This window comes from Leptosomus discolor, chromosome 17, assembly GCF_034619465.1.
Source record: "Leptosomus discolor isolate bLepDis1 chromosome 17, bLepDis1.hap2, whole genome shotgun sequence".
NCBI classification, from domain to species: Eukaryota; Metazoa; Chordata; class Aves; order Leptosomiformes; family Leptosomidae; genus Leptosomus; species Leptosomus discolor.
Window position 1 is genome coordinate 17,246,521 of NC_141407.1, and position 11,709 is coordinate 17,258,229.

Genomic DNA, 11,709 nt, shown 5'->3' on the forward strand with positions numbered 1-11,709 from the left:
TGGGTCCCGGTGCAGGGCAAGGCTGTGCAGAGGAGGAGGAGGAGGAGGAGGATGCTCGGTGCCAGGGAGCTGTACCTGGAGTCTCCCTGGGCAGCAGGATGGGAGAAAGCCCGCAGCAGGGGGGGGGGGGGGGGCTTGGCTTGCTGGCCCTCCCAGCCTCATTGGCCTTGGTGCAGGACCGAGGTCCCGCAGAAGGGACACTTGGGAAGAGAGAGGAGGACACCACGGTCCATCCTTTAAAGCCAGAGTTTGTTTTCCAGGCGCCGGTGGCAGAGAGCCCCAGAAGGCAGCGCAGGGGTCGCAGCCGGTCCCTGCGGGGTCGGGGCGGCTGGGGGAAGCTCTGTGAGCCTGGCCAGGCAGCGGCACCCCCGTGGGAGCCGGCGTGGAGGCACTGTCCCAGCCCCCTCAGCCTGGCTGGAGCTTCCCGAGGAGCCGCTGCTCCGCTGGCTTAACCCGCTTGAGGGGAAACCCGGGAAACCCCGGCCCCTGTGGTCCACGGCGGGATCCCAAAAGGATGGAGCCGGCAGCCCTGGGACCAAGCTGCCCCCAAAAATCGTGTCTCTGACCAGGAGCCGACCCCCACAGTATTGCAGGCTCCATTTCCACCCCAAAACGCGGGTACCGCAGGGCATCTTCGCATCACTCCCAGGGCTTCCAAGAAAAACCCTCCCGGGGTGAAGCAGGGCGGCTCCCCGCGAGGCTGGGGGTCCCGGCAGCCGCTGCAGCCCCGCTCACTTCCTCGGGATCTGGACGCTGGCGTACTCAGAGCTGGACTCCTCGGGTTGCGGGGCCGTTCGCCTGGGCGCCTTGCTGAGGTGCACCATGTCCAGGTCGGCGTAGGTGAGGTTGTCGTCGCCGGCGGGGGCCTGGTTGGTCTGGATGCAGGCGTACTCCGACTGCTGGCTCATCTCCACCATCCGGCGGATGGTCTTCCTCTCTCTGTCGAAGTTCAGGTCCGCGTAGGTCAGGTTGTTGGGGTCGGATTCCTGCAGGAGACGCCAAGAATTCCTCCTCTGGGAGGACAGGCGAGGAGCCCCCCCCCCCCCTCCGTGCCCACCAACCCAAATTCCCCCTGGCTGAAGCCAACCCCACTGCAGCTCGACCTGGGACAACTCGGTCTCTGCTTGCCCGGGGGGTAACGATGCCGGCAGCCGGCTGGGACGATCCCACAGCAAGGCTTTACCCCGTGCTACGTCTGCAACCACCGCTGCCACTGACAGGCTTCAGAGCCACCCCTGCGATTCAAGAGCCACCACTGCAGCCACCCCATCGTCCCGTCCCGGCAGGGACGGGCAGGGGCCAGCCTGCCCAGGGATGCCCACGCAGGAGCTGGCAGAGGCTGGGTGGGACGGACAGATTGCTGCTGATCACGACTTTGCTCGTAACTGCGTCACCAAATGCAAAACAACTCCGCAAATAGCCTGGCTGGCCATCGCACAGCTGGTTCTCCAAGCAGCACAAATCCAGACTTTCCTGGGAGGAGGAGGAGGAGGAGGAGGAGGAGGAGGAGAGAAGGCCAAGGCAGAAGAGATGCTGAGAAGTGGCTGCCCCATCCCTGGGGCAGCTTCTCTTTCCCTCTCCAGCCACAGCGTGGAGACACTGAGACGTTTCACAGGGGAACCACCACCCTCCACTGGAAGCACCGAGGTGTTTCATGAGGGTGAACCACCACCCTCCACCACTCCTGCCTCCGGTGCCTCCTGCCTGCTCCCCCTTCCCCAGCCCCCAGGGGCTGAGCAACACACCTGGGTAGTGGCCTCGCTGCTCTTCTCCGGCTCGTGTAACCTGAAAGGGGGGAACAAAAGAAGTGAGACGGACCGAGTGCCCTTTGTTGCCTCCGCCCTAGTGACGGAGCAGCTGGGAGGTTCAGACGCAAAGCAAGGTCCGTGCAGCAGCACCCAGCAGGATGAGTTCTCAACCAGAGAGCGTTGGCTCACGTGCTGGTCCAGCTACATCTCTGCGGGCTGGAGACCCGGCTCCCACCCGCTCGTTCAGCCTCACCAAAAGCCAAGTGTTTGGGTACAAGATCACCGCGGGGGGCAAAACCACCACCAGAGGGGTCGGCAGAGCCTGCGCTCCTGCCCGTCGCTGTCACGACAAGCTTTTGGGGATACAGCTCCACCCCGACCCCAGGGGACCCCATTTGCAGGCTAGAGGCGTCAGAGCTCAGAGTGCCCGTGGGTTACTCCGTGACTCGAGAAGATTGGCACTTACCTAGCAGATGGCGAGCTTTTACCTGCTGGAAAAGAAATAGTTTAGGGAAGAAATAGTTCAGGAAACAACAAAATCCCCCCCCCCCCCCCCCCCCCGCCTCTTCCCTGGACATGTGAGCCCGCGTGCAGGGACTGCTGCGAGCGCAGGTACGCGTCCTTTCCCAGAGGCAAGTGCCTGCAGTTTTCTGGAGTTTCACTCCATTCCCTGCAGGACTGTTCCTGGCAGAGGGCAGGAGGTACAGGGGGTGTCAGACATTTTAGGTACAAGGAACAAGCAGCACGTTTGACTCTGCTCCTGGCAGGCACTGGCACGTAGCAGCAACCAGGCAGAGCTTTCCCTGCAGCCTGCAAACAACCCGGTCAGCCCTGCTGTCCCCTCCCCTTCGGGCAGGAGCTGCAGCAGCCCGGCCGCGGATGCAGCAGGCGAGCACTAACGCTTGAGAGAGATGGAGAAGGGGGTCGGGAGCTGCTGCTTCCCTGCCGTGCCCTTGGTTTCCTCACCCTTGCTCTGCTTCGCCCGGATGAGGTAAAGAATTGCAGCCACCAGCAGCGCCAGCACAGTGCAGACAACTCCCACCACGACATAGATGACGAGCAAATTGCCTGAAACATGAAGGAAAAAGGTCACCACGGGCCTGAAAACACCGTTACTGGCTGAGCCCCTGCAGCCCTATGGCTGGGGTGGGTCTGGTGACACCTGAAGCACCGAGGACAACAGCTTGGTACCTGCCAGCAACCCCACCCCCACCCCCAAATCCCCAATATGGGGATTTTGTGGCCTTGAAAGAGATTCTGGTGGGACTTTGAGCTTTCTTGGGGTGGGGGCACCCTACGGCCTCCCCGGCAGGGACCACATCCCAAGCAGCTCTCACCCACCGTTATCTGTCAGGGGCCAGTTGCTCGGTCCCTCCCTGTCTGGGGCAGAGATCTGCAGGGTGGCCGTCCTGCTGACGGGCTCCTGGGCATCGTGCACCACTCGGCAGGTGAACACGGACCCGTTCTTCTCCTCCGTCGCTTGGACCTTCACCAGGCTCTTCAGCTCGAACAAGCCCTGGCGGGTCTCCACCGGCTGGGAGATGTTCTCCACCTTGATCTCCATCCCGTTCTCCAGCCAGGTGACGGCCACTTCTCCTGGATAAAACCTCTCCACGTGGCAGGTGAAGTTCACGGTCTTGTTCACCTCAATGCGGCTCGGCGGGTCAGTGACCACACGGACACTGGGAGAAACTGGGAAGAGAGGCACTGCCTGGTGCCTGGCGACCCCCGGCTCCGCTGCCCGCAGGGTGCCCTGTCCCTGCCCCAGGACCCCCTGCCCCGCAAGAGATGGACACCCCGAGTGCTGGTGCCCCCCCAGCCCTCACCTCGCAGGGCTTCGCTGAGCCGGTACGTCCCCATCAGCGGGGCCGCCAGCGTGGCGTGCCGCACCTCGCAGGAGAGCCGTGAGCGGACGTTTTCCTCATGCAGCGTCAACACCATGGTGCTGGACATGTTGTAGGAGGATTTTGTCCGCTCAGGGGTGATCTGGGGCTGCTGAGCTGCGATCGGGACTCTGTCCTTGAGCCATTTCACATTGATGTCTTTGGGGAAGAAGCCTCTGGCCGTGCAGGTGAAAGGCACCAATTGCCCTGGCCTTGCTCTGCGGACGGGCCCAGACACGACTGGGGGGGTGGGCTTGGCTGTGGGGAGAAGCGTGGGGCCGTCACACTGGGCTCTGCCACCCCAGCCCGGCCCCGGGGCCGCAGGGAGTGGGGTCTCCCACAGGGGTACGGGTGCTCCCAGGGATGGCCCATGGGACCCTCTCCTGGGACCGGCCCCCGAGCCCCTTCCCCATCCCCACTTGCCCCGAGCGGTGCCCACCGGGCTGGGATGGGCTGTGCCAGGGGCTGCGCCCGGCAGGGCTGGTTCCCACTGGGAGCCCCACTCACCGTGGACGGACACCTCTGTGCCCCCTCCACGCCGAAACACCTCATCGCCACCGACCAGCAATTTGCGGAACTTCACGCAGTAATAGGTGCCGGCGTCCTCGGGCTGAGCATCCCTGATGTGGATGGTGAAGTCCGTGTCGGACCCACTTGCTGCCCTCGTCACGCGGGGGAAGGAGACTGTCTGGTCATAAACGGTCTCGTTCCCACTGCCCCAGCCCTTCAGCCACTTCACAGCACCAGCGGGACCCTCTCCAGACGTGGTGCAGTTCAGGTTGATCGTCTCCCCCGCTGTCACCAACACCTTCTCCTGGGGCTGGTGCAGCTCGAAGCCCTGACCCACCTGGGCACCTGCACCTGGGGGGAAGAAAAAAAGCAGACCGAGTTTCATCTGGCACCGCACACCCGGCCAGGTTCCCCACCCGCCCTCCCTGGCCACGGCACGGACTGAGCACCAGCTCCGGCAGCAGGGACCACGGGCGACGCGGCTGTGCCAGCACCGGGGAGCCCAGGGAAGAGGCTGCGCTTACGGCAGCGGGCACAGACCTCTGCCCGCAGGTCTCAGCGGCAGAGCCGGACGGAGCTGCGCTAGCTGACCGCGCGTCGTGCTCTGCGCAGCTGAAACATCGAGCAAATCCCAGCTGCCCACGCCTGCCGGCACGCCGTGCTGCCTCCCCTGGCCGCCCGGCTTTGTCAGCCGGGAGGGAACAAGGGCACAAAATACACGACACTCCAAAAAGCGGCAAGCTCCCCTCGCAGCTGCAGGTGCGATACCATGTTTTCTGCACTGAACCCGTCCCCTTTCTGCATGGAACCCAAGCCCCGATTCGTTCCAGCAGGGCACAGCCATTAGCTGAAGCCCGCGCCAGTCAGGCAGACACCATTCCTGCTCGTCACCGACAGAGGAGAGCAGTCGCCTTCCAAGCGCCTCAGCAGCGAGGATCCCTAATCCACCCGACCGCGTCGCACCTCGCCGCACAAACAGAGAGCCCCCGCCCTGAGTGACCCCCCCCCCCCACGCACCCACGGGTGCCAACACCTTCCTGCACCCACGGTCAGGTAGGGGGAAACTCTTGAGGTCTCCAGGAAGAACCGCCGGGGCTCTGCTCTCCCTGCGGGCAGGCGATAACGAAATCCACCTCGGGCGGATCTTGCAGCGGGAGCCGGCAGGGACGGGGGCGCCGAGCTCGCTGCCGTGCGGGTGTGATGCACCAGCCCCACGGGAACCGGCGCCGCCGCTGCTCCCCGCTCCCTAAAAACTGCTGCAGCAGCAGTGAGCCACCCCGTAGCCCGCGCGGCTCCTCCAGGGGTTAATTTCGGCAACGCTTGCCAGGCCAACACAGTCACCGCGGCTGAACTGGGTGAGATTTCAATACAGGTCGCTGCTGACAGGAACGTTGTGGAGCGCCGCGGGAGAACCGGTTCAATCCACCTGCGGGTGACAGGGGCAGAGCGCTGCCATCCCGGAACCGGCGTCACGGTCACGCAGAGGCCGTCACGTTCCAGCAGGTAACTCCTGCTGCAGCTGAGCGGCGCTGGGAGCGCTGGGACCAGCATCCCGGGGGGGGGTGGGAGCTACAGCAGCACCGCTGGCTCTTCACCCTTGCTGGCCGGAGCGCTGCGGCTGCACCCCACATCTCTCGCACCACGAAACTCCAGCGCTCCCTGGGCAAACGCTGCCCTTGGTACCCCCGCAGATGTCCCCGAGATGGGACAAAATCCTCGGCTGACTGCTCCCAGGAGGACTCGCTGTAGGACTCGCTGCTCTGGCCACCACAGCTGGCTCCCACAGAGACCGGAGAGGATTTTTGGCAGCTGTTAATCCCTCCTGACTTCCAGCGGTATTGGACGGACCCACGGATGTTCTCGCTGTCTGCGCAATTCCTCCATCCCGATGGCCGGAGTTACCAGGAGCACCGTTTCTCCAGACTCCCCAGGTTTAGGCCACTGCTTCCCCAGCACAGGCTGACGCTCGCAGCCGAAACCTTCAGCCCTCGGTGCTTCCCTTCGAAGCCACGTCAAGGCCGACGCCGTAGCAGCGCTCGACACCAGAACAAGTTCGTTGCAGAAGACAAGCGTGAAGGACGGAAACCTGCGTTTGGTCACGGCGGTCCGGGCTTCTGCGCTGCGAGCCTGTGTTTCTCAGGCGAGACCCAAACTGGGAGGAGGGGAGGGAGCAGCCCCTGAGCAGAGCCCCTGCCCTCAGCGAGGGCTCGTGCCCCCCACGTGCAGAGCGCGGCGGTGACACGTGGCACGCGCCACCAGCCCCGCGATCCCCTGAGCTTCTCCACCGCCTGCCGCCGCCGGACCTTTCGCAAGAAACAGTTGAGAAACGCGCAGAGGAAGTTCGAGAGCCCAAAAACATCATCTGCCTCTCGCCGAGCCCCCGCACAGCGATGTGACACGGGTGGGGGACTGGGCTGCTCTGGGCATGGGGACCAGCACCGCCAGCTCCTCACCACACAGACCCCCGCAGCCCCTTCGCATGCCCTGTTGCTAATCGCTCGCTCTGACGAAGCCCACGCGGCCTCAGCGCTCATTAGCGGGCGGCATCGCAGCGAGGGAAGCGGGGGGCCGGGAGCCAGGCCCCCTCCCCGCTGCGGGGGCTCTGTGTCCTGTGATGAACGTGTCACTTGCTGCTCCCCTCTGTGCAAACGCGACTGCTGTGGGGTGGCGAGCCCCCACGTCCCCTCTCGAGGGTCCCCTGCGCTGGGGGGGGGGAGCCGCCCTGCTCGGAGGGGCCAGCCCAGCCCAGCCTGCAGCGAGTCGAGTTCTTCCTCTTCATCCTCCCTCTCTCCATCTGGCTGTCTCCCCACCAGGCACACGCCGTGCCGGAGGGGAGAGAGCTGGGGGGGGGGGGGGGGGGGGGGAAGTGGCTGCTTTGGGGTCCCGGAGCTGACCCCCAACGCCAGCATACATACAGTCAGGGTGAGCAGCACGGCCAGCGCTTCAGCCCCAAAGCGCATCTCTTGGCTGCGGCGATGGGGTCTCAGAGCAACACCCACTCAAAACCCCGGGCGGTTACGCCGAGCGTGGCTGGGTGCCGCCATACCCGGCGCGCGGCAGGGGCTGCAGCTCACCACCACCTCGGCACAAGGCTCCCGCCTTCCTGGGGTCCCAGGGATTTACCTTCGCAGGCAGCTGGGCTGCAGACGGCCTGTGGGCAGCTCACACCCCCCCATCACCTCCTCGCCGGGCAGCGGCGTGCGGGCGCCCTGCCTGCTCCCTGCACCCAGGGACCTGCGAGCAGGGCACGTGCTGTCGTCCAGGGACGGGCTGCCAGAGGGGCTGCTGCCGTGTGGGGCTCTTCTGGTGGTGCTGCTGCTGCTCCCAGAGAGCAGGCAGGGAACAAAGGGCTTCGTGGTGCCGCCTGCCAGGAGGCTCCGCTGGCAGCTCTCGGTCCCTCGGTCACTGCTCTCGGTAGCTTCCCAGGTAGGACTAAAACGCGGCTTTCGGGTGTTCTGCCCCGCGTTCTGCTGCGAGCCACCGCGCTACCTTAGAGACTTTCCCACACGGCTCTGCTCGGCCGGCGCTCTTCAGACAGATCACCCCGTTCAGGAGATCCATTGCACATGAGCTTCAGCCACGACAGGCCACGGTAACGCCACGCCGCCTCAACGAGACCCGCTCGTGCCGCGCGGCCGAGGAGCACGAGTCCCAGTCGGGCCACTCGACCTCTCCGCCTGCCTTCCCTGTGCCCAACAGCCCTGCGCCAGGACCATCCTGACCCACTCAGAAACGCCTTCAAACTTCAAGCGTGCAGAGCGACGTCCCCACCCCCGCTGCGATGGGAAAACACAAAGGGGAAGTTGATAGAAAACCCCAGAATACACAAGTTAGAAAATGCAGTTTCCACTGAAGCTCCTTCTCCTCCCTCCCCCTGAATGCAGCTTCTCCTTGCACCCAGCAGCAGAGGTCTCTCCTCCTTCCCCTTTCTGGATGCTCGTCCCAGGAGCAGTGAGGCCAGGAGCCCGCCCGAGCCCCCTCCCAGCCGGTATTTGCCAGCAGCGAGCCCTGCACGCTCACGACGTGCTTGTGCACCAGGAGCGGGATGTGGGGGGGGTCCTTCGTGCTGCAAACGCAGGGGACGCATCACGATTTCTCACCACGAGCACCAGTTCAGTGCAAACCTGCTTCCCTCCTGCACGCTCACGGTGCCACCCGACGCCACTTATTTTCTCCGACTTTGATTTCAAACCACCTAGATCCGGAGCAGAATCCTTTCACCACAGAGATCCAGAGGAGTTTAAGTGCTCTGACCTCGTAATCTGCTCTGTCCTACTCTCCAGAATTAGCAAAGGGGTTTAGAGCCCTGAAAATCACCACCTGACAGTTCCCACGTAGGTGGGAGCACCCTCGCAACGCAGACCCGGAGCGCTCCCAGCCCGAAGACGAGGCACGAGCCCAGGCGTCGTGCTGCGCCTGGTCTGGCGGAGCCTCCCTCCTGGTAGCCAATTTAAGTTGAGAGCAAAATAACCCCCAGCCTTCCCGCTGCGCTGCAAGTTTTCCATCTCAGTGACACATTTTTTTCCCCCTGTATCCCACCTTTTGAAGTATTTGATACCGAACAGATTGCAAGAGGCCAGGGTTTAATTCAGGAGAGGCTGCTTGGCTGCTTCTTGATAAAAATAGACCATTTTTTTTTCCTTCCAAAGGAGCTGGGGAAGGAGCTCTAGGAGGGCTGCACGCTCCAGAAGCAACACGCAGCTGGTCACCGGCATCCCGAACCCCACGGTCACTCGCTGAAGGAATGGGCCGATGGGCGAGAGAAGCCCCAAAATAATCCGGCTGGAATTTCACCTGCAGCAGGGCTGCCCGCGGGGGAAAAGAACAGGTGCTGCCTCTAAAAAGGGCCTGGAATCTGCAGTTCGGGGGGGAAGACAAGAAGGGAGACCCGGGGAGAGCTGCCGAGCACTGTGCAGGTCCCAGCGCGGCTCGGGGACGGTTCCAGTCAAGGCTATATTTTACATATGTGACATCAGAGGAAGCCTCAGATCACACACAGCCACCATTTGCAAGCTTCCCTCCTCCAGCATTAGCAGAAATTCAGCTTGAAAGCCAGAGCCCCACAACCAAACAGATTTCCTCCGTAGGGGAGGCTTTGGAAAGCGCAGCAAAACCCTCCGTGGATAAACCCCTGCACAGGAGGGCTCGGCACGGCGCGGGTTTTGCAACGGGGCTTTGCCATTTGGCTTCCCAGCACCTCGCTCCCCTTTGCCCTGCAGGAAGATCTCCTGCAGGGCCTCCCCTTTTCCCTCTGCAGAAGCAGCTGCCCTCCGGCAGCAGGAGCCCGGGCCAGCTCTTCTGGAGTTCAGGCTTAGTGGGAGCCATGGCCCAGGAGGGCTTCACTGCAGGGTCTCCACCATATGGGGAAAAAAATAAAAAGAAAAAGAAAAATCTGCATGCCTGCACCTGAAATCAGGGACACACACCACCTCGCTACCCAGGGCTTTCTGCCCCAGGATGGTTCTTTCCCTATGGCTGGCTTGGGGGAAAAAAAAAATAGGGTTCTTACTCCAAGGCCATGTTTAATTAAACTCAAGAGCTTCGCTCAAGCCATTCTTTCACGGCAGGAAATCGCAGCAGTTCGCGGAGAAGCTGCGCTCGCCACCAAAGCCTTCTTGGCTTTCAGCAACTGGGAGTTTTCAGCTTGGGGCCAACACTTCTCAGTTGTGATTAGGCAACTCAAAGCAAGGAGTGTTGTGCTGAAAGCATTTGCTTTCCGCTCAAGTTTGTGCTCAACTCTCTGCCCAAGTAAAGCTTCGACGGTAAATACTTCCAACGGGCCTGGGAGGGAGCGGTTTCCCCCAACAGGGGATGGTGTCTTACCAGCGTGGGAGCCTGGGCTGGGCTATTTCTCATGGGAATCCAGCTGGAAGGTGTGAAATTTGGACAGACCAGGCAAAAAAAGCTCAGCAGCAAGATGCTCATGGCTATCGCCCCAGGAGGTTCGCGCAAAAAAAGCCCCGTCCCCCCCCAGGAGGTGCAGACAGCGCTGGGCAGGAAGGGGAGCAATTCCTTCGTAATATCACCCCGAGACGAAGAGCACCGAAACGAAACATCCTAGAAAGGAAACATCCTTGAAAGCAGCCGCCGCACGGCTTCGTTCCTGGTGGGGCGAGAAACTTCCCACTGCGAGCGAGAGAAGGGAAACAGCCAGGGAGCGGCACATGCGCCGGTCGTGCCTTCATCATGCTGCATCCCCCAGCTTTTATAAGGGACCAGCAGAGCCCCAGGGCCCCCAGGAGGGCCGGGGCAAGGCCAGCAGCAAGAGCCCGAGGTGACCCAGGGCTGGTGCTTGCAGCAGGGCTGGATGGTACAAGGTGCCTGGGGGGGGGATGGTGCAATCCCACCGCTTTGGTGCTCAACAGTTGGGGAGAGCAGCACGAACCGCGTCAGGGGGTAAAGCCAGGGGGTAGCAAGAAAAAAAAACAAGTTCTTGGCCGAGGAAGGCTGGCAGCCCTCGCTGGAGCCTCCCTGCCAGGCTGCCCTCAGCCGCTCCACCATCCTCCCCATCTCCAGGCAGCCTCCAAGTGGGAATCTGGGCTGCTCGCAGAGATTTGCCTCTCCCGTAGCTGGCAGGGGCTGCCAGCAAATGGGTGGAAACAACATGCCTCTTCACGTCCCTGCCTAATTCCCTCGTCTGGCTGCGAAGGGGAATGTCTGCCTTGGAAGTTTGCTTCCAGAGGAGCAGCCAGCTCCCCTCCGCCATCGCCGCGCTCTAGGTCATCCCATGGAAAGGTCAAACCAAACCGAGCGTCACGTCGCGGAGGGGACTGCAGGAAGGAGAGATAAGGATGGGGGGGGGGGGGGGAAGGAAAGGAAAGGAAAGGAGGAGGAAAAAAATAAACCCCAAACCAGGAGAGAAGAGCGGGGGGGCAGGAGCAGGAGAGCCCGTCGCAGCCGTGGCTTACCTGGCCAGCCCCGCAGGGAGAGCAGCACCAGGCAGGTCAGCGCCCAGGCGGCCCGGCCGGGGCTGCGGGGAAGCGGCTCCATCCTCGGCTGTTTCTGGGAAGCAGAGATTAGAGTGGCTTCAGAGCGCGGCTCCGGGCTTGGCTTTATTTTTTTATTTTTTTTTTTTTCCCCCCTAAAAAAAAAAAAAAAACACCACCCAAACCAAAAGACGAAAAAGCAGAATTGCAGCTGGAGAAGGAAATCGCTCTTCTCAGCCCCAAAATGAGGAAGGAGCGCTGGGCTCCCGCCTCCCCCCCGACTGCGGGCGGGGAGCACACGTACCCTCCCTCCCTCCCGCCCCCCCCCCCCCCCCACCCCCCCCACGCGGCCCCGCTGCCACCCGTGGGCACCGACCCCCGCGCTCGGGCTCCGCCGCCGGGCGCTCACGGGGCCGCCGCGGCGGGGCCCCGGGCGGGCGCATGCCCCGGTGCCGAGCCGAGCCGAGCCGAGCCGTGCCGTGCCGAGCCGAGCCTGCCTCCCCGCCGCCGCACCGCCCCCGTTGCCTTGGTACCGGGGCGGGATGGGCCCGGGCCCCGGCTCGGAGACCCCCCCACACACACACACACACACCCCCCTCCTCCTCCTCCTCATCCCCCGGTTTAAGGTCGCTCCCCCCCGCG

General features: G+C 63.2%; 1 protein-coding gene across 2 annotated transcripts; it reads right to left on the bottom strand.

Moving 5' to 3' along the window:
* Nucleotides 1-514: 514 nt before the first annotated feature.
* On the bottom strand, nt 515-11,131 carry LOC147414233 (tyrosine-protein phosphatase non-receptor type substrate 1-like). 2 transcript variants are annotated; one of them, XM_086474866.1, is made up of 8 exons: nt 11,050-11,131; nt 4,139-4,492; nt 3,575-3,889; nt 3,114-3,440; nt 2,715-2,867; nt 2,215-2,239; nt 1,746-1,785; nt 515-986 (listed from the first exon to the last, which is right to left on the bottom strand). In XM_086474866.1, exons 1-8 carry the CDS (start codon nt 11,129-11,131, stop codon nt 732-734), a joined length of 1,551 nt encoding a protein of 516 aa, XP_086330992.1. In that variant the 3' UTR covers nt 515-731. The 2 variants fall into 2 exon arrangements, with proteins under 2 accessions (XP_086330992.1, XP_086330993.1); XM_086474867.1 differs by having other exon boundaries at nt 2,215-2,236; nt 2,715-2,816; nt 3,090-3,440.
* Between the last annotated feature and the right edge of the window lie 578 nt (nt 11,132-11,709).

Excerpts from the sequence above, each read along its gene's own strand:
- LOC147414233 (XM_086474866.1), bottom strand. The coding sequence starts at position 11,131 with ATGGAGCCGCTTCCCCGCAGCCCCGGCCGGGCCGCCTGGGCGCTGACC. Across the intron at positions 3,441-3,574 it reads GCTCAGCGAAGCCCTGCGAG|TTTCTCCCAGTGTCCGTGTG; the intron begins GTGAGGGCTGGG and ends CTCTCTTCCCAG. Across the intron at positions 2,868-3,113 it reads CCCAGACAGGGAGGGACCGA|CCAGTAACGGTGTTTTCAGG; the intron begins GCAACTGGCCCC and ends GCAGGGGCTCAG.